The 21,243-nt window shown below is 42.4% G+C and overlaps 1 protein-coding gene across 1 annotated transcript; it reads right to left on the bottom strand.

Annotated features, from left to right (window-relative positions):
• Positions 1–214: 214 nt before the first annotated feature.
• LOC144542827 (ladderlectin-like) lies at positions 215–8,956 on the bottom strand. The gene is made up of 7 exons (XM_078290186.1): positions 8,899–8,956; positions 6,239–6,339; positions 5,656–5,790; positions 3,597–3,713; positions 2,058–2,165; positions 1,338–1,449; positions 215–297 (listed from the first exon to the last, which is right to left on the bottom strand). Exons 1-7 carry the CDS (start codon positions 8,954–8,956, stop codon positions 215–217), a joined length of 714 nt encoding a protein of 237 aa, XP_078146312.1.
• Between the last annotated feature and the right edge of the window lie 12,287 nt (positions 8,957–21,243).

Consider the following 21,243-nt stretch of genomic DNA (forward strand, 5'->3'; position numbering starts at 1 on the left):
TTACCAAATGGAATGCACCCACGGATGATTTCGGTGTGTATGTTCTCATCACTTAATGGGTAAGTTAACAAATGGGCTGATCTCCCCAAAACGTGGTCCATTCCTTTAAGTTGAAAAGAAGAAAATGTGCACAAATGTGTCAGCGTCTGTCTTTACATGCATATTAACATGCTTCTATATCTGTGTGTTTATACACACTCATGCGTCCTCCAGCTTAGGGGGCGGCCACACTGATCACATGGAGTCCAGCTACAGCCATGTGACACTGAACCTCTACCTGCTCACTCATCAGTCGCTCTGAATAAGAGAATCAGCTAAATACCTGAAATGTGAGTGTGAAATGAAATGTGGGGACAGGTCATGGATGCTGCATTTGAGATTCTCTCCCTCCATCTATTTCTACTCTTATGTTGAGTTTCAGACAGAATATTTTACACAGTGAAAAAGACAATCACTTATCAACAAAGACATGAAAACATGGAATCAATGTCCAACCCCTTTATTTAAAATGAGAATCCAATACATTTAACATTACTGGAAATCAAACTATTATCTTTGTTTACTGTAAAAAAGACATTTGACTGTAAAACCTGCACTGAAACCTGCCTCACCCTGCCTCAGCTGCTAACCCCCCTAACAATTTCATTAGCATGGCTTTTAATGGAGAGTTTTAGTGTCACATTATCTAAATTAAGCTTTTTTTTTTATCCTGCAAAGAATACAATTCTGGGGGAAGTATTGAATATTTTGGGGGCATTTTTATTATGGAAATGGTCAATTAGACTATCGGCAGCTTCAATCCAAAAACACTGGTATTGGTATCGGCCTTCAAAGATCCATATCAGTCTAATCAGACTATCAGCTGTCACGTTTCCAAGTAATGACCGAAATGTAGCAGTCAGTGTTAAAGTGTTTCAATAAAAATTATATTAATTGATAAATGGTAGCATAATATGATAACAATAATAATAATAATAATAATAATAATAGCATAACTGCTCAGTCTACAAAGAATCCCCCTTTAGACTTAACTAAAGATCAAGAACCACAATACTTGAATTTCTTTACTGCTTCAACATCTTTATTGGTCAGGTATACAAACAAATGACAAAAGTATCATCATTTGCTGTTCTCACTCCTCATTCTTGGTTCCAGTGGCTGTTTGGGGCGAGTTTAACAGTTCAGCCTTTTGGCACACACAGAGGTAAACTCACTTTCACAAGTCCAATCGTTCCAGCCTTTCTCCCCTGTAAATTACAAAAGAGAGTTTTTAGATCAGATGAAAACAAAAATGTGATGTGACTCTAGATGTTAGAGAAGTGTGCTTGTTACTCTACCTCCAAAGTCCATCTCAATACAGGGCTGTCTGCCTCCATAGTTGTTGGGCTCTCCACTGGCCCAATACTGATAATCAAAGTTGGAGCCGTCGCTCCAGAACCACGTGCGATTCTGTTAACAGAGAAATTGAATCACTTGTTATTGTTGGTAACTTGCACAAAGTTGTAGCTGTTGAAATCGCCTGATGTGTTTTGTATTGTGTGCTGTAAATTTGCTGTATCACACCTCAACCTGCTCCAAGAGACACCATCTATATCTACATCCACTTGACTGGCCAATGAGTTTTATTTGAATGAATCTGCAGAATAAATGTTGTGGGAAAGGACAATACGCACCAAGATCAATTTACGTTCAATTCATTCCATTCAGGAAGGGGATTTTCTAAAGAATTTAAAAACTTCTGTGCTGAGAATGAAGGCTCTATCATTGGTATGTGAACTGCACTTTTGATTTGCATTTTGAATGGAGGGAATTGAAGGGAGTTATCCCTAATTCTGCTGTCATTAGTCTCAGTGTAGGTACGTGGGACAGAGGCTGAGAAGCTCTGCTGCCTGTCTTCATCTTTGTTTGAATTCATATATTTGTCAGACAACTCAAAGACTGAAATGATCCTAAATGAACGCTATGAGACTAAACTTCAAGAGCTGAGGGGTCAGATCTAAATTTTGAGACCCCTGGGTGTATTTGCGTGACACCAGATGGAGAAATACATGCCATACCTGAGCGTTATCAGAGCCACCGATCCAGGTGTCGGGGAAACCACTGCTGCTCCCCTTCACCATCTCCTGGATGAACTGGTACTCCCATATAGGATGAAACTGACAACTCTACAAAAACCCAGAGCTCAAGGAGGGCTAGAAGCGCCCAATTTTCAGCACTACTACCTAGCCAACCAACTGCAATATCTGAGTAAATAGATACATACCACCCACATAGAGCATACTGAATGCCAAGAAATATCAATCAGATACCTACCTTTCCTTACTAACACTATTAAAAAACATAACTGCTTCAAAACATTGCAATTGCTACAACTCTGACAGCCTGGTGGAAAGTCAACAAAATCACAAATCACACTATGACACCGTACTGTACCATATATATGTATATATATATATATATATATATATATACATATACTAACCCTAACCCATATATATATACATATAGGGTGTGTGCGCACACGTGACGTTTTTTGAAAACAACAGAGTGGGATTTCAGCTAAATAATGGTGTAAATGTCGATCTTTTCAAGTCAGTTTGGGATCAGTTGGCTTCAGGAGACTTGGATTATGCTGGACAAGCGGTATGGAGCCATTTTATGGTTATTTTCCGTTATTTTTTTAAGCCTGAAGACCTGAAGTCTGAAACGGTCCCCAGCAACGTCAGTTGTTTTGGAGAGCTCTGCAATTTACTTCACCTGGAAACCCAAGGGAAGCTTGTATCGACTAAAAAACTTTACCGGATTTTCTACTGGCATGGGGGTGAGTAGATAATGACTGAATTTTCATTTTTGGGTGAACTATTCCTTTAAGTTTGGTTACTTTTTTCAGCAAGGAATGTTCTGGAAAGCATTTCTTTAAGAGGCGTCAGTGTTGTGTTACGATATGCCTTCAGAGTTCTGCTTTATTATATTTGAGAACGAATAGGCTGCAGTGGCAGGTCAAGTCTTTATGTACAACAGAGGCATCATGGGAAATTTCTACCTTGTCTACTGCTGTAATAATCTAGGACAGTGGTTTTCGGTCCTGGTCCTCAGGACTCAGAGTCCTGCTGGTTTTCATTCCCAGTAAATCAGGGACTGAATTACACCTGAGATGCCAGGTGAGATAAAGTGTTTCAATAAAAATTATATTAATTGATAAATGGTAAATGATAATTACAGAATATATAACTTCATTTTATTTTTTTTTCAAAGTGCAGAGAAAAATAGCAAAACTGCTCAGTCTACAAAGAATCCCCCTTTAGACTTAACTAAAGATCAAGAACCACAACAATACTTGAATTTCAGCATCTTTATTGGTCAGGTATACAAACAAATGACAAAAGTATCATCATTTGCTGTTCTCACTCCTCATTCTTGGTTCCAGTGGCTGTGAGTTTAACAGTTCAGCCTTTTGGCACACACAGAGGTAAACTCACTATCACATCTCTTATCGTTCCAGTGGCTCTCCGCTGTAAATTACAAAAGAGACCGTTTTTAGATCAGATGAAACCAAAAATGTGATGTGACTCTAGATAGAGAAGTGTGCTTGTTACTCTACCTCCATGGTTCATCTCAATACAGGGTTCTCTTCCTCCAGAGTTGTTGGGCTCTCCACTGTTCCAGAGCAGATAATCAAAGCTGGAGCCGTCGCTCCAGAACCACGTGCGATCCTGTTAACAGACAAATTGAATCACTTGTTATTTTTGGTAACTTGGACAAAGTTGTAGCTGTTGAAATTGTCTGATGTATTTTGCATAGCGCGCTGTAAATTTGTTGTATCACACCTCAACCTGCTCCAAGAGACACCATCATATCTACATCCACTTGACTGGCCAGTGTGTTTTATATGAATTCATCTGCAGAATAAATATTGTGGGAAAGGATTTTCTAAACAATTTAAAAACTTCACATTTCTTCCCATAAATAGGTTCTTCTATTCAGTCTGTGCTGAGACCAGGTCTCTCTTGTGAATGAGACCCCGTGTCTCAATGAGATTACCTGTCTAAATAAAGGTTTAATAATAATAAAAAGAATGAAGGCTCTATCATTGATGTGTGAAATACGGGAGTTATCCTTAATTCTGCTGTCATTAGTCTCAGTGTAGGTAAGTGGGACAGAGGACGAGAAGCTCTGCTGCCTGTCTTCATCTTTGTTTTAATTCATATATTTGTCAGACAACTCAAAGACTGAAACAATCCTAAATGAGCACTACCACTCTGAGACTAAACTTCAAGAGCTGAGGGGTCAGATCTGACTTTGGAGACTCATGGGTGTATTTGCATGTCACCACCAGATGGATAAATGGAGCGAAGCCTGCGAAGCTAGTTCAGGCAGACAACTTGAGTCGCACTGCGGTCACGTGATACACACACTACTCATACAACTCTTACCAAGCGCCCCCCTCTCAATAAGGCGGTCTATTTAAGCTTCCCACACCTGCTACCACACTTTCGCATTGCCATGCTGCTGCTACGCTGCTCAGACTGCTGGTTACTGCTGCTTAGTATTGCTGCTACTAACCATACATCATTTTATCATCCCCACCTCCACCCCAGCATCCACCTGTAGGCTCTGATTCTAGGTCTCCCCCGGGGCCGGGGGGGAAGTTCCCTATTGTCACTCCCTGCTCTCTTAGGCTAGCTAGGTGCACGCTTGCAGGGAGTGACAGGATCAGAGCCTAGACGCCAAACTAAACTCTGTGTATATATATTTGCATTCATTCTCATTCAATAATCTGTTTATGTGAGTTGGCAGACTGAAATACATTTGAACACTTCAAACTTTAGCCTGAGCCTTCTGCTGCCAAAATCCTCTTCCCACGGCGCAGCCGAGGGCATCACGCAGCAAATTCAGGTCAGCCAGTCAGTCAGGTAACGCTTAGTGAGATGTCGCTTCGTGAGATGGCCTCTAGAGAGCGTTTTTGCCTAAGAGATCAGAGCCCAGAGCCCCGAGTCTCTTGACAGAGGAATGGGCCGGGAGTGAATTTGACGACGTAACGTTCCGGTTCTGAAAATAAAAATACAGAGCAGTGCCGGTGGTTGTACCTGTGTTAGGAGCTTAAACTACTGGCTCGGTTCATTTTATGACCAAAGTTTTTTGGCTGGCCGGTGTTTGGACCTTCGGGCAAATCACAGTGCTTAAAAACGGAAAACTCCACTCAACCGGGATGCCAGGCGACTTTAAACAAACGCACAATCAAATGACAAGCACAGACAGTTTACTCTGAGCCGCGGAGCTGACAGGTTGTGTTGTGAAAATGTCGAGAAAGAAGAAACTACACATTCTTTCCTATTTTCAACCCAATGTAAGTGATAAAACAATGTGTTCAAGTGAATTCAACTTGTTTCTATGAAGTAGCACCGTTCTGAGCGAAGCTGGGCTGCTGTATTTCTGCCTCTCCACCATGTTGACATTCCAAAACAGCCCAATGGATAGTCAATAATTCTGTCCTTTTTCCGACGGATCAGTGTGGCCACAGCTAGTGGAATTCTACACACGCGCCGTGGGCTGGTACAGGATCTGTACTTGTTTGCTATACAGATGTGTTTGAATGACAGGAAACACACTCAACACTAGACTGGATTGATCTGAGTAAACAGATGAGTTTGCTACCTGAGCGTTATCAGAGCCACCGATCCAGGTTTCGGGTAAACTACCGCTGCTCCCCTTCACCATCGCCTGGATGAACTCGTACTCCTCCAAGCTGTGGACGGAGGCAAGGTTGGCACCTAAGGTCAAACAATGTTGCTGTAAAAGAAGAGAGAAACCGCTCTTAATGCAGAAAGACACAGTTTGGTCTCATCAAGAGTCTGCACTTCCAAAACTTTGAATGCAATCTTCTGTAATAAATATTGCATATATTTCTTCAATGGCTGTAATTCATTTCATGGTGACAGCATCACCTGTGAAGTTGGCAGTTCATGGCGGTTGACAACCATCAATCAAGCAGATATCTGATATTTTGTGTTGATATTCAATATCTCTATTTTAATGCCAAAAAATCAGGGTTTCCCTCTGAATTTTATTCTTGTCAGGGTGGTATTTACCACTAACTATCACTGGACTCACAAAATATCACTTTTGAGGATGAAATAATCCCAATTTATTTATTAATATTAGGTAAGGAAATACTGCGGTAGCCGTTATATTTGAAGTGGATATATAGCATTTGTGAATGAACCCCTTCAGGCCGTACCTCTGCCTGTACCCAGTTCACTGGGTTGTTGTTGAAGATGAAGCATCTGGATCCATATGGGCTCCAGCCTAACGCACAGCTGGGATCCGGCTTCTTTGCTGCTGGAAAAATGGATAAAAGTGTGGACTCATTAACTGATGATCACAGCCTCGTTTCCCTAAATGTATCTTCACATTACAGTTAGATTTTGCTCTAGTCAAAACCAATGGAAAATTATTATCTTAGTGCTAAAATGCTTTTGGGAAACTGGGCCCTGGTCTCAAATGTAGCTATATTTTTAATGTTTCTTTTTACATGGACAGATGCAACCACAATAGCATTCTGCAAACAAATCCTTGTAGAATTGTATCGCAGTATTTAGTTGATGGTATTGAGTTTTTAATATCCATTGAGCAGATTGGTACATATATATGGGTTCAGGGGCACTTCAGCAGTATTGTGCACTATCCCTACAGGGAATTGAACCAGCATCTCTTTACCTTGTAGGCAGCCTCTCTAACCATCATGCCAGCCTCCGGCTTTCATTATCTTTTAAAGAGACATTATATTACAGTTTGATCTCAGATTGTACAGCTGAGTACAAACAGCCAAAGAGAAGGAGAAGAACTTTAATTGAGTGTTTTGGGGTCGGATGAATTCAAGTCGCTGTCCAGGCTATTCTGTGCTCTGCTCTGCACTGGTCTCCACTTGGGGCTCTAAGGTTAAGCCTAAAAACTATGAGAACCTGACTGCAGTGTTAACCAATCAGGTTGAGAGTCTAAAAAGGGGAGGCAGGTTCAGTGTCTTGGCGAGTCTCGCCTGTTGCACCGCTGAGAGCGAAGGCACAGAGAAGAAAAAAGGTCCACATTGTTTATAGTGGTGAACTGGGGTCTGTCTCACGAAGCGAGTTCAACAAAGTCAGGCTATCTTTGTGTTAGCTGGCTTCACAAAACCAAACAGCGGCGTTTCTGAAAACAACACGGATAGACCTAAATTTCAAGCTGTGAAAGGCCAGTACTTGTACTCCGCTGTTTCAACTTTGATGAAACATACTGATTGGCCTAAGGGGGCCTGCATCATTCATGGGGGTCGACATGTTTACTTGTTTAAAAAAAGAAAGAAAGAAAAAGCAACCTGAGGAGCAACAGCAGCCAACATGACAACAGTGAAACTCAATGGGGAGAGCAAGGCATTCACACCGGCAGGGTTAGTGGTTCTATTCCCACTGAGGCAAAACACTCAATTAAAGTGTTGAGTTGTTCAAATGAATTTACTAACCCTCAGTCTTGTTCTGGTTCGCATCGCTCCCACTGACGTCTCCTGCTGTGGAGGACAAGGAGACAAGTGATCACACATTGCTCTCTCTCTCTCTCTCTCTCTCTCTCTCACACACACACACACACACACACACGCATGTGAGCAGCCTTACACACTGCAGTAGCCTTTACTGGTTTCCCGTCATCATCTAGAAAAGAGTGTGCAAAAACATTTAATGAGTTCTGTCCATACAGACTATTGGATGTTAACTGATGTTAACTGGGCTAATTTCCCTCCAGTGGCTTGGAGAAAAAGTCACTAAATAGATACATAGATACATTCTGACATTGTGTCTTTGATGTTATGTCCAAACTATTGGTTTAATCCAAATCACACACTTTTTTTTTTCAAATGTTCAGGGATTTATCTTGGTGACATATTGCTAATTTACATAGTAACATAGTACAGACACACAGTGCAGGGACAACAGGACATAAGATAGACGGTAAGCTGTACATCACTTTCCACTGTGCATTCACAAGTATACATTCATTCCAGGTACTCCACTGTTTCAACTTTGATGAAACATACTGATTGGCCTAAGGGGGGCCTGCATCATTCATGGGGGTCGACATGTTTACTTGTTTAAAAAAATAAATAAAGAAAAAGCAAACTGAGGAGCAACAGCAGCCAACATGACAACAGTGAAACTCAATGGGGAGAGCAAGGCATTAACACCGGTAGGTTAGTGGTTCTATTCCCACTGAGGCAAAACACTCAATTAAAGTGTTTGAGTTGTTCAAATGATTTTACTAACCCTCAGTCTGGTTCTGGTTCGCATCGCTCCCACTGACGTCTGCTGCTGTGGAGGACAAGGAGACAAGTGATCACACATTGCTCTCTCTCTCTCTCTCTCTCTCTCTCTCTCTCTCTCTCTCTCACACACACAAACACAAACACACACACACACTCACACACACGCATGTGAGCAGCCTTACCCACTGTAGTAGGTGCTACTGTTGTCCCGTCATCATCTAGAAAAGAGTGTGCAAAAACATTTAATGAATTCTGTCCATACAGACTATTGGATGTTAACTGATGTTAACTGGGCTAATTTCCCTCCAGTGGCTTGGAGAAAAAGTCACTAAATAGATACATAGATACATTCTGACATTGTGTCTTTGATGTTATGTCCAAACTATTGGTTTAATCCAAATCACACATTTTTTCTTCCAAATGTTCAGGGATTTATCTTGGTGACATATTGCTAATTTACATAGTAACATAGTATTTACTGACACACAGTACAGGGACAACAGGACATAAAATACACAGTGAGGTGTACATCACTTTCCACTGTGCATTCACAAGTATACATTCAGGTTACATTAATAAAAGACGACTTCACAGTTCAGTGTCATTACCTGCATTTCCTTTTAAAGCAAAGGTGGCACAGAGAAGAATAGAGACGATCAGCATCATTTTGACGACACCCTGCACTCTGGCCAATGAAAAGACATATTTACTAAACTCACTGAGAATCACAGGTTTGATTCCTGCTGAAGAGTCGTTCAGTAACATGAAGCTGTCCCTGACCTCTGACCCCTCTGGTGACACGCATGCATGTGTCTTAGAGGGCGATACAAATTCATATTTAACAGTGAAATATAAATATGAAATAATTTCCTGAACACAAACACATTAACACACAGAATATGTGCAACTTCTATTGCGAGGTCTCAAAAACACACAGCCAAATAAAGACTGGACTTACCGTTAGGCCTGAAAATGAGAATCTCCTGAGTTTCAGTCGGATCTGGCCAAACAGAGAAAGGGGAGCACTAATATATAGCCAAGATCAAGGAAACGTGTTTATTTTACCATCACCTGCTAACTTGTGGTTTGTTTGAATTGTGGTAAATTTGGCCCCATCATTGGTATGATTCAGTGAATCTAAAGGTCAAAGGAGTGGGCCGCTGATGTTCCTGTGTGTACCACGAAATAATGTGCAAACCTGATTAGACAGTGATTTATTAAGACAAATTCTGCCAAAGTAAATGAAGGCAGACCAGTGGCATGCACACAGTCTCTAAGGGGCAGGGGGAAAAATTAAAAAGGGGCATCTCTTCCGCCCGCACCAATTCTAACCCACCTGGTTTGTGGAGGCATAAACACACACACACCTTATGCAAGAGTACGTCTTTCAGTGGCATGGACACTTTCTGTCCTTTCTGTTGTTTACAGAGGAAAAAGATGACTAACACTAGAAAAAGAAGTCCCACCATTTTTGGGGTGAGGCTGAAATTGTCACCATGCTCAGGATTTTGAGGGAAATGGATATCTTTAAGTTTCCAATAAAGGGTTAAACTGTCCGTGTGCTCCAGTGATTCTCCTTTGTCCTATTAATCAGACTTTGCTCCGTAACATGTAAACGGAAATATGAATGAAATAGTTCTATAAGCAAACCATGTATACAGCTTAATCAGAATATTGTCTTATTTAGAATGAGGCCAATAGTCGGACTATTGCTGCCCATCTGAATGTAGTCACTGATACTGACAGGCTTGGTTTGGCATGATGGTTTTGCATCTGTTGGAAGAAATGAACAAACTCATCTATTTCACTGTGGTCCTGTGTAGCTCAGTGGATTAGTTTAGTTTAGTTTAGTTTAGTTTAGTTTAGTTTAGTTTAGTTGAGTTTAGTTTAGTTTAGTTTAGTTTAGTTTAGTTTAGTTTAGTTTAGTTGGACAATTTTAACATACATGATGTTTGTACATAAAATCGTCAAGGATAACACAATAAAGTCAGAGACTTATTTCCGGTGTGGTCCTTGGTGGAACATGTACAGATAAGATGGTCGCAGACGTCACCGGCAGTCAACAGTTTCATAACACCAGTTAAATACCAATCCCCTATCACCAATCACAAAAAAATACATTCTATTAAAATCACACATAATCACACATTTCCTGTCTTGGCTCTAAAAACAGTTTTGGAAAATGTATAGGTAGCCTAATGTTTCATAAGAAATGTTAAATACACACACAGTAAATATACCATCCTATAAAAAAAATCCTATAAAAAATAAATACACACTCACTGTTTGAAAATAGCTCATTCGAAAAAGAATAAGAATGATATTCTTTATTGTCAAAGGTAGCTTGTTCTACTGAGCGGCTCCAGAGCGCAGAAAGGAGCATTTACCCATCATTGTTTTAAACCTGGTCAGACTCAAGTTGGCAAAGCTTGCTCTGGTACAAAAGCACTGAACCTCTCTGACTTTTGAAAAGAAGTTTAGCAGGTACACTGGGGCCTTGTTGTTTATAATCTTGTGGACCATGGTTAGTTGCAGCTGAGTAGCTCGAGCCTCCACAGGCAACCAACCCAGTTGGTGGAATTGCTCTCTGCCCACATGATCTCTGAAGTCAAGGCCAGCACCACACTGACTAGTTTATTTTGGGAGGTTTGGAGCAGTGGGTGGAGCAGTGTAACAGTGTAGAGCGTTTTGGATAAAAGTGTCCTCCAGATGACACACTGGATGATACTGTGTGGTCAAAAACAAAAAATAAATAAATCCCGGTCAAGGAGAATGCAGTGATGATGCAATGATGTCTGGACTCTCAAACCAAACTCAAACTTGCTCTCCAAACCATATTGTGCAACCTTATTATGCTTTCCAAAGTCGTTAGTCATCAAGGACAAGTAATAGAAAGTTTGGCCGTTGTGAACAACTCCAGCAGTGTGGTTACAATGAAAAGATTAACTTGACAGAAGTCACGGGCCAACACAAAAGTCAGTGTTAGACTGCATGTTCTATCTTCATGTCAGTTTTTGTCTGTGTCTTTCTACCTTCTGTAATGTTTTGTCTATCTGTCTGTCTTATCAAATTGTGCTTGGACCCCGCAATCGCCGCTTGCGGCTATATTTTTAATTTCATCTGCCATTCTGATGAATAGAGGTGAGACTGTTGTCCTGAAGTGTTTATAGAACTCAGCGGGGTATCCGTACATTCCTGGTGCTTTATTATTTGAAAGTTGTTTGAGTGCTGTTTTGTATTCTTTTGTGGTCAGTGGAGTGTGCAAGGTTTCAATCTGATCTTTGTTCAGTTTTGGTAGTGTAATGTTACTTAAAAGGTTTTCGATTTCTAATATGTTTTTTTTCTTTTTCTGTTTTTTCTGTAATTGGCTGTAATATTTTATAAAAATATTGTTTATGGTCTGTGGATCATGGGTGATTTTCCTCGCTGAGTCCTTTATTCTTGAAATGATTGATTTCTCTTTGTTGCGTTTGAAGTGATTTGCCAAGTATTTTCCAGATTTATCATTATGTTCAAAGTGATTATGGCGTAATCTTTGCAATAAGAATTGTGTTTTTTATTGATAATATTGTCCAATTGCAATTTCTTTTCTCTGATTTCCTTTAGAAATTGGAATTTGGTCTGTGGGTTTTACTGTGTAGGAGTTGTGTACGTGTTTTAATTTTTGTTCCAGATTGTTTTCCTGTTCTTGTTTATTCTTTTTTTATGCATTGAGTATGAAATGATTTCCCAGTGGAATGCCAATTTTTAGAGTGACTTCTGGTGGATGATCTGTCTTGCATTGGTTTGATGACTGTATTAAAGTCTCCCCCAATGATGATAGTTGATGTTGAAAAATCGAGTAATGATGGGAAAAAATTATTTAAGAAAAAGGTTGGATCGTCTGTATTTTGACCATAAATACTAGCGATGGTTATATTGCTGTTGTTGATTGAGCCATTAATAATAACAAAACGGCCTTCAGCCACTGATAACAGGAGCAAACACACACCCACACACACCCACACACACACACACAAACCCACACACCCATCCCCATCCCTCAACCAATGGGAATCTCCTTACTTCATCTTCATGTTTGACTGATAACAGGAGTAAACACCCACCCACACACCCATCCCCATCCCTCAACCAATGGGAATCCCTGCTTTGTCTTCATGTTTGTGTTAACTACTATTCACACAACTAGTCATTCATTCATTTTCCTCTCCTTTGCTTCAGTGTGCATCTCAGCATCACTGAGATACTGAAACAAATGTCCATTTACCCACCGAGGTTTCTCTTCAAACATCAGTGTGTTCATGTTGTTTTGTCTTGAAGAAATCAACAACATTTTTCATTCATTTCCACTGATGGAAATTCAGACAAAACAATAAATACATTTACATGAAGTATGCAAAAGCAGCTGTCTTTTACCAATCATAATTTAATAAAACATGTAAAATCCCCAAGGACCCTTTAATTTCTCAGCTGCATTCAATCAACAGAAGGACCAACATCCATTTTGCTCTGGTTCCCCAAACTTTCTCCACTGACAACAGGACAGGGACCTTTGTGCTAAAGGGGAATTCCATCAAAACTGACTTTTGGACGTTTTAGAAAGACAAATTAAAGACTTTTTAAGACCTTTTTAAACTGTTTTAAAAACCAAAATGAGGAAACAAAGATGGCAGAAACAGCCTATTTCTGATTTTACATAGCTATAGTTCTGAGACTTTAAATGGGCAGTGTAATAAAAAGGGAAACAGGACATCATTAAGGAACAAGATGTCCAACTGTGTTTATTAAAGCAGATATGAAAAAAACAACAAAAAAACTATTGTACTACTAACCCTGTTCTGTATTCATCCAAGAGTTACTAGATGGTAAAAAAAAATAAGACCTCTAATAACTGTACTTAAGATGTTTTAATACTTTTCAAGACCTTAAATTTAGACAATTTATTTTAAAACTTTTTCAGCCTTTTTAAGGACCTGCAGGTTTTGATTTCTCAACATCACTGAAAATGCAATCCTATGACATCAGGATTGCATCGTCTTAGCTGGTCAATGAATATTTCATTGCTAGTCACTTTGCTGTACTTTGCCTACATTAAACATCTAGAATTATGGGGGAAATGTAGATGTTTAACAAGGGCAGGGGATTAAATGGTTGTTTAGAAAATTTTCTTTCAACCATCTCAGGCAATGAAGACTATGATGTCACTACAAAATTGATATGTCAAGCAGCGATAAACGCCTCAAGGATAGTGTTACGGCTATTTTGAGGGCCAATTTGATTGTTCTTCCTAGTGAAGAAGGGATCACATAGCCTTTGAGTCTGGTGTGGGTCAACATGGTTTGTCTTTTGAGCAACAGAAATAGTTGTTGGGTATGCAGCTGGAACAGGAGAAAATGAAGTTGCATATGATGTTGGAACAGGAGAAATTAAAATGTGGCCTTGAGAGGGAAAAGCAACAAGTTGAGCATATGAAGTTGGAGGTACAGCACTGCAAACTGCCTCTAATAAAGGGCAAGAGGGCAAGCTTTCAGATGATGGTCAAACCCTTGCTGGTGGTCCTGGTGCTCCAAGGTTTGATGTCTCTGGTAATCTGCGGTTAGTGCCAAAGTTTAATGAACGTGACCCTGACACTTGTCTCTTTGTTTGAACGCATTGCAGATTTTAGGAATTGGCTTGATCCTGACCGCACTTTGCTGTTGCAGTGTGTCCTGACCGGGAAGGCCCAAGAGGCTTATTCAGCCCTAAGTGCTGTTGATTGTGTGGTGTATGCAAAAGTTAAAATGGCAGTCCTGAAAGCTTATGAGTTAGTTCCAGAAGCTTATCGACAGAAGTTCAGAGGCTTGAAAAAAGGTGATAAACAATCGCATGTGGAATTTGCACGTGAGTTGCAGTGTCATTTTAATCGCTGGTGTATGGCTGCTAACATTGAGTCCCAGAAAGATTTGAAAAACTTGATTGTACTGGAGCAGTTCAAAGAATCAGTGACGAGTCATATTGCTACATATGTTAATGAGCACAAAGTCCGCACAGTATCGGATGCTGCTGTTTTGGTGGATGAGTCATTTCTGACCCACAAAAGGGGGTTTAGTGATCGGGGTTGGAGTAATGCAGGTCATGGGACAGCTTTGTTTGCCCAAAGTCTTTTGTACGAGATGGTGAAGCTGTAACTAAAAAAACAGTCTGGCCGTTTCCCTAACCAAGGCTGTCACTATTGCCAGGACAAGGGACACTGGAAAGATGAGTGCCCTCACTTTAAAGCTAGAAGTAAGACTAACTTTAATGCTAATGTGCAGCCTATGGCTTTGTTGGGTCCAGTCCAGAAATCCTTTATTTCCGTTGCCTCATCTCCAACCGATCAGCAGTCAAAGACTGTGAGTGAACTTGTTTGCTCTGTTGACGCAGAGTATTCCCCATTTGTAAGTGAGGGTTATGTGTCACTTGTAGGAGGAGAAAAAGTTCCTGTTAAAATCCCGTGGGATACAGGGGCTTTAGATTCTTTTATTTCAGAGTCTGTACTTTCTTTTTCTGAAGATTCAGACACAGGTGACAGTGTCTTGGCTCGAGGTTTTGGCCTGACCACTCTGAGTGTTCTTTACACAGAATTGAGCTCTATTCAGACTTGGTGCAGGGTGAAGTGGCAATAGGGGTGCGTCCTGCTTTGCCTGTGGAAGGAGTAGATGTCATTTTTGGTAATGGTTTGGCAGGTTGGCATGTTTGGCCTGATGTACCTCCACCTCCCATAGTGACATCATCACCTAACGTCTCTAAACAGCCAGATGAGATGGCGCAGATGTATCCGGAACTGTTTACTGAATGTGTGGTGACTCGTGCTATGAGTAAAGATGTGTCTAACTCTCTGGTCCCTCCTGAGCAGGAACAAGGTCAGTCTCCAGTCTCCTTCACACAACTCCTTGCCCCGTCCCTCGGAGGTACTGGAAGAACATGATCTAGATGAACAAGTTCCTCTGCCTCCCGCTCTGTCTTCTGTGTCTCGTGAAGAGCTGGTGAGGGAGCAGTTGTCTGATCCAACTCTGAAAGATCTTTTTGATTAGGTTATTCCCCCTGATCAAGTGACCAGTGTTGCTTCTGGGTACTACCTGCAGGGTAATTTGCTGGTGAGGAGGTGGGTTCCTCATGGTGAGCAATTGGTGGGTGATGCAATTGTTCATGTAGTTGCCATCCAAGTTTAGACATGATGTCCTGCAGACTGCACATGGTGATGTAGCTAGTTATGTAGGGATCAGGAAAACTTACAATCGCATTCTGAGACATTTCTTTTGGCCTCACCTTAAAAGAAACATAGCCAAGTTTGTTAAAGAGTGTCACACATGCCAGCTCACTGGAAAACCAAATCAAAAACTAAAGCCAGCTCCTTTGCACCCTATACCAGCTATCAGCTAGCCGTTTGAGCATCTCATTGTAGACTGTGTGGGTCCACTGCCACACTCAAAAACTGGTAGTCAATATCTTTTGACAGTAATGTGTGAGGTGACCAGATACCCTGCTGCATATGCTCTGCATTCCATCATGACTAGGTCTATTGTGAAGGCCTTAACAAATTTCATTTCTACATTTGGCATTCCCAGGATCATACAGAGTGATCAGGGGTCTAATTTCACACCTCACATGTTTGCTCAAGTGTTGAAACAGCTCAGGGTGAAACACAACCAGTCTAGTGCCTATCATGCACAGAGTCAGGGGGCGGTTTCATCGGTTTCACCAGACGTTGAAATCACTGTTGAGGGCCTACTGTGTTGAAATGGATGGGGACTGGGAGGAAGGCTTATTCATGCTGCCAGGGAAGTTTCCAATGAGAGTAATGGTTTTAGCCCAAACAAGCTTGTGTTCGGGCACACTGTCCATGGCCCTTTGGCTCTCCTGCAGGATGGGTGGAAACTGGATGAGCCAGTTCAAAATATCTTGGGTTATGTGAGTGATTTCAAACGCAGGTTGTACGAAGCTTGTCAATTGACAAATGAAAAATTGGGGGTTTCTCAAGTCAAGATGAAATGACTGTACGACCACAGGACAGAGAAACGTCTGTTCAGTCCAGAAGATCAAGTTTTGGTTTTATTGCCTATCATTGGTTCTCCTTTTCAAGCTAAATTCACTGGCCCTTACTCTGTAGTCAAGCAGGTTTCAGAATTAAATTACCTGGTAGCAACTCCTGACAGGAGGAAGTCCACTCAGGTTTGTCATGTGAATTTGTTTAAACCTTATTATGCTCAGTCTGTTCCAGGTGACACAGCTCAAGGTGTTAACATGACAGGAGGCAATGTTAGACCCGTTTTGTTGACTGGGACTGTGTACTCTTCTGCTCCAGACTCAGTGGCAGGGAGTGCTGGGGAGGGGATGAGTTCACCAGATGACTCCATCATCCGGAGCCAGCTAAAAAATTCAGAGTTCCTTGAAAATCTGGAGATGCAGTTGACTTACTTGCGAGAGTCAAAAGGTGTGGACATTATCAGAAAATATGTCTCTCTGTTTCCAGATACACCAAGCCACACAACGTGGATTGAGCACGACATTGACGTGGGAGAGTCAAAACCAATAAGACAATGCTTTTATAGGGTTCCTGTGGCAAAGCGGAAAGTGTTGGATGCTGAAATCAAGTATATGCTGGATAATAACATTGTCATTCCTTCTTTTTCCAGCTGGGCCTCTCCCTCTCTGTTGGTAGACAAGTCTGATTTAACACCTAGGTTTTGTAACGATTACCGAAAGGTCAACGCGGTGATGAAAACCTGATTCCTATCCTCTTCCGAGGATGGAAGACTGTATTGACCAAGTAGAAGCAGCTAAATTTGTCAGCAAGTTTGACAAATTCCTTTGACCGAGAGTGCAAAAGAGGTCTCGGCATTCATAACGCCTTCAGGCTTGTACTCCTATGAGGTTATGAGTTTTGGCCTACGGAATGCCCCGGCGACGTTTCAGCGCTTAATGAATCGTGTGGTTTCAGGCCTGCTGGGTTGCGCTGTGCCGGAACTGATGCAATTCCTTGGCATGGTCCAAGGTTCAGGTTCAGGCTCCAGGTTGATGCTAGTAATGTTGGAGCAGGAGCTGTTCTGCTGCAGATGGATGTGAAGGGAACCGATCATTCCATTGCTTATTCTCCAAGAAGTTCAACTCTCACCAGCGTAATTACTCTGTAATAGAGAAAGAGGCTCTCTCTTTAATCTAGGCGTTGCAACATTTCGAGGTGTACCGTGGCTCACCTGCTGCACCAGTGATTGTTTATGCTGATCATAACCCCCTAACCTTCTTGCATTCTCTGCAGAACCCCTACCAATGCCTGATGCACTGGTGCTTGCTTCTTCATGCTTCTTCAGAGGAAAAGAGAATGTGGTAACGGATGCCCTGTCCTGAATTTAAGGTTCCTGTGTACTCTCTATAAACTGTCCCCTGCTTTCTTTCTCTCTCCTTTATCCTTAAATTTCTCCTAGGTCGACAAGGTTGCTTGTTGAGGGAGTGGTGTAAGAGGTTGGAGGTGGACAGCAAAGTCTTGAGAGCGCTAAACAGGTTGTGGACAGTTTGTTACCTTACCATTTTGCATTGAAGTTTATTTTGGTTGCTGATAGCACCCTCTTAAGGGGGAGGGTGTCACGGCCCTGTCTTTTCTCCAGCCTTGTTTCTCTCTCTCCCTGGTGTCTTCTCTGTGTGCTGTGATTCCAGTGCTCGAAGTGGGGCAGTACTCACCGGTACGCAGTACCGGCACTTCTACATTTTACTCTTTGGCATACCGTGACTTTGTCTTGCGTACCGGCACTTCTCAATCGCTGTACTCTTTTCTGCCCTCTCCCAATCAGGATCTCTGGGCGAATCATGGCCCTAAATAAACTACATTACCCAGGGGGCACGGCGTGACAACAATCGGATCACCTGTTCCGCTCTCGTGTGTCTGCTTTTCCCTGTCGCCTGCTAGTACAGCGTCAGTAGCGTCTCAACAATGAGGGAATAAGAGGCGAGCCACTACTAAACTCTACTAGGACGGTCATTATGGCTGAATTGACTGTTCCATGAGAAGAGGGAATGGAGGCTGCCTTCGAGAGAAAGAAGGAAAGTACACAGAGCTGGCAGCTGTGTGCTCACAAGCAGGGTGAAGGGCGTTCACCTATCCAGTGGAAGTTGGTTGCAGAGGCTACACTGGAACATCCACCCAGTGGTTCCTGAAGTCTCTTGGGATCACAGGCTCCAAGCTGAGGAAGGCTCTCAAAGACCTGGCGGCGGAGGCAGAACAAGTCCCTGGAACCTGCACCTCTGGTACGGCTCAGAGGAGACCTGCCAACTCTGCGACTCCCAGAACCCGAGCTTGCAGCACATCCTTTCTGCCTGCAAGGCAGCGTTGATGCAGGGCCAGTACGGATGGCGCCACGACCGGGTCCTGCGTAAGCTAGCCGAAATCCTGGAGGCACGCAGGCTGGAAGCAAACAGGGCCAGCCCGGTAACATCACAGCGGCTGATCCAGTTTGTCAGGCAAGGGGGTGAGGCTCAGAGCAGCAGCACGAGGGAGTGGTCCCTCCTGTCACCCGGAGGCGAGTGGAACATGAGAGCTGACCTCGACCGCCAGTTGAAGTTCCCACAAGAGATCACCACAACCTCCCTACGGCCAGATATCTTGCTCTGGTCCACCTCTACTAGGACGGTCATTATGGCTGAATTGACTGTTCCATGGGAAGAGGGAATGGAGGCTGCCTTCGAGAGAAAGAAGGAAAAGTACACAGAGCTGGCAGCTGTGTGCTCACAAGCAGGGTGGAGGGCGTTCACCTATCCAGTGGAAGTTGGTTGCAGAGGCTACACTGGAACATCCACCCAGCGGTTCCTGAAGTCTCTTGGGATCACAGGCTCCAAGCTGAGGAAGGCTCTCAAAGACCTGGCGGAGGAGGCAGAACAAGGGAGCTTCTGGCTCTGGCTCTGAAGAAAGGACAAGGCGTGGCAAAAGCAAGGATCCTAGGGCTGGCTGCAGGGGACGGCAGGGAGATGTCCCTGCCGCTGCTCCCCCACCTTGAGATGTTCCGGGATTAAAGGAGCGAAACATCAGTGAAGGGTGGCTCCCGGCTGATGACCCTGCAGCCGGCACAATGGCACCGTCGGAGGTGCGTCAGGCAGAAATGCCCAGCAGGTGGACCCACCTGTGCTCACATCTAGTTAAACATTTATTGAAACAAATGTTTCTTGTTGTATTGGATGGGTTCTGAATTGAAGAGTAGATCCTAGTGATTCTTAATGGGCCTTAAAGTGATGGTCTACCAGGTATGTAAGTTTGCCAGTTAGTACGCCAACACAAACTTGCCAGAGTTTTAAATGCAGTTTGGCGCAATGAGAGAGAGAGACAGAGAGAGAGAGAGAGAGAGAGAGAGAGAGAGAGAGGAGTTTACCACTAAATCACAGTAACACACCGACCATTTCATAGCCTGATTATGTCTTTGTGTGTGTTTTTTTCCGCCTAAGCTGTGCTGTCAGATTTATCTAGGGATCACAAGAAAGGAATGTAGGAGCGTAATCTTTGAAAATAACTGGGAATATCTATCCCGACCTATCCCGCAAAATCATTTTCTAGGATTGTCTTGTAATAATATGGTAGCACTGGAGGGCCCTGTGTGTGTGTGTGTGTGTGTGTGTGTGTGTGTGTGTGTGTGTGTGTGTGTGTGTGTGTATGTGTGCGTGCGTGCGTGATTAATAACTACCGGTGTTTAAGTTGAACCCAGGGAGTGTGTGTCAGTTTGCATGTTAGCATCTGTGTATACGGAAGCATCCTCCTGCTTAACCAGAAGCACTTAGAGGAATCCATGCTAACGCTTTAGCATACACTATGCTGAGTGATAGTAGGCGACTAGCAACATCTCAAAAGTGAGAAAAGGAGAATTTGTAAAAGCTAAATGGTAAAGCAATCTTAAATTTACACAAAATATGATATAAAAACATATATATTGAGTTACTGATATTTCATTTTTAACGTTAATAATCACTTTTATTTATTTAACATTAAGAATCTACATGCTACCAACTTTTTATTCTTAAAAGGTCAGAGTTTGGATAATGTTTACTGCCCTACTATCACTCAGCATAGTGTATGTCGAAGTGTTAGTATGAAGCACCGGAGCAAATGATGTAGGCTACCAGGGACACATGGGGTGCATTCCATTTGGCGAAAATGCGTCCTCTCCTCCGTCCTCTCGGCCTCGTCTCCTCGCTGTCTCGGCATAGAAAAATGAGCTGCCATCATTAAGGATGTTCCAATTGGTTAAAAGACGCATGAAGGATCCTTCATGTCTCCTCGCCTCCGTCCTCCAATAAGGCGTGGTCGGAGGATACTCATGTGTATCCTCCATGCGGAAATAATGAGTGAAGTCAATTAACCATTGGCACGTGCGGATATAAGCCCACCTCCATACCATCAGAAAACGTGCCGAGATTGGAGAATATATAACAAGTTGGGGCTACTTACACCTGTGGATTTTTTTTCTGCCAAACAGAAATAGCATAGGTTTTAAATGTTATTTTATTTTTTGTTTATTAAGGGTTACGTTAAATGTTCCTATACTGACAGATCTCTTGTAGTTGTAGGATGTCAAACTTTTCCCAAATAGGCATAAGTAAATGAGCTTAAGGCTTGAATGTGATTATAGGGACAGAGGAGGAGACGCGCCAGCTGATCCTCCAGCGCATAGAGAGGGTGAGTGGGGGGCAAGTAACGTGAATCTTATATGGAGATATTTTATAGGATTTCATTTTTCATTAATATGAACGACAGTCCATGATCTAATGGGCCTGAATAATAATCCGTTCATAGGACATAGACATAGCCTATAAATGCACACATGCGATTCTTTTACCATGCGCGTCTCTTTAGGACCTCAAGTCACCAGCGACGGGCACTGGGACTGAGGATGGGGAGCAAACGGCTGCAACCTGGCTCTGGTTCTCCCTCATGCATGAGGCTACCGGCGGGAGGC

Source organism: Centroberyx gerrardi, chromosome 19 (genome assembly GCF_048128805.1).
Source record: "Centroberyx gerrardi isolate f3 chromosome 19, fCenGer3.hap1.cur.20231027, whole genome shotgun sequence".
Taxonomy (NCBI): Eukaryota; Metazoa; Chordata; class Actinopteri; order Beryciformes; family Berycidae; genus Centroberyx; species Centroberyx gerrardi.

What these genes read in the sequence shown, in the direction of transcription:
- LOC144542827 (XM_078290186.1), bottom strand. Translation starts at nt 8,956, where the DNA reads ATGATGCTGATCGTCTCTATTCTTCTCTGTGCCACCTTTGCTTTAAAA. An exon ending in TGAACTGGGTACAGGCAGAG is followed by an intron (nt 5,791 to 6,238) that starts GTACGGCCTGAA and finishes CTTCTTTTACAG; the next exon opens with CAACATTGTTTGACCTTAGG. An exon ending in TATTGAGATGGACTTTGGAG is followed by an intron (nt 298 to 1,337) that starts GTAGAGTAACAA and finishes TCTCTTATTCAG; the next exon opens with AGCGACTGATGAGTGAGCAG.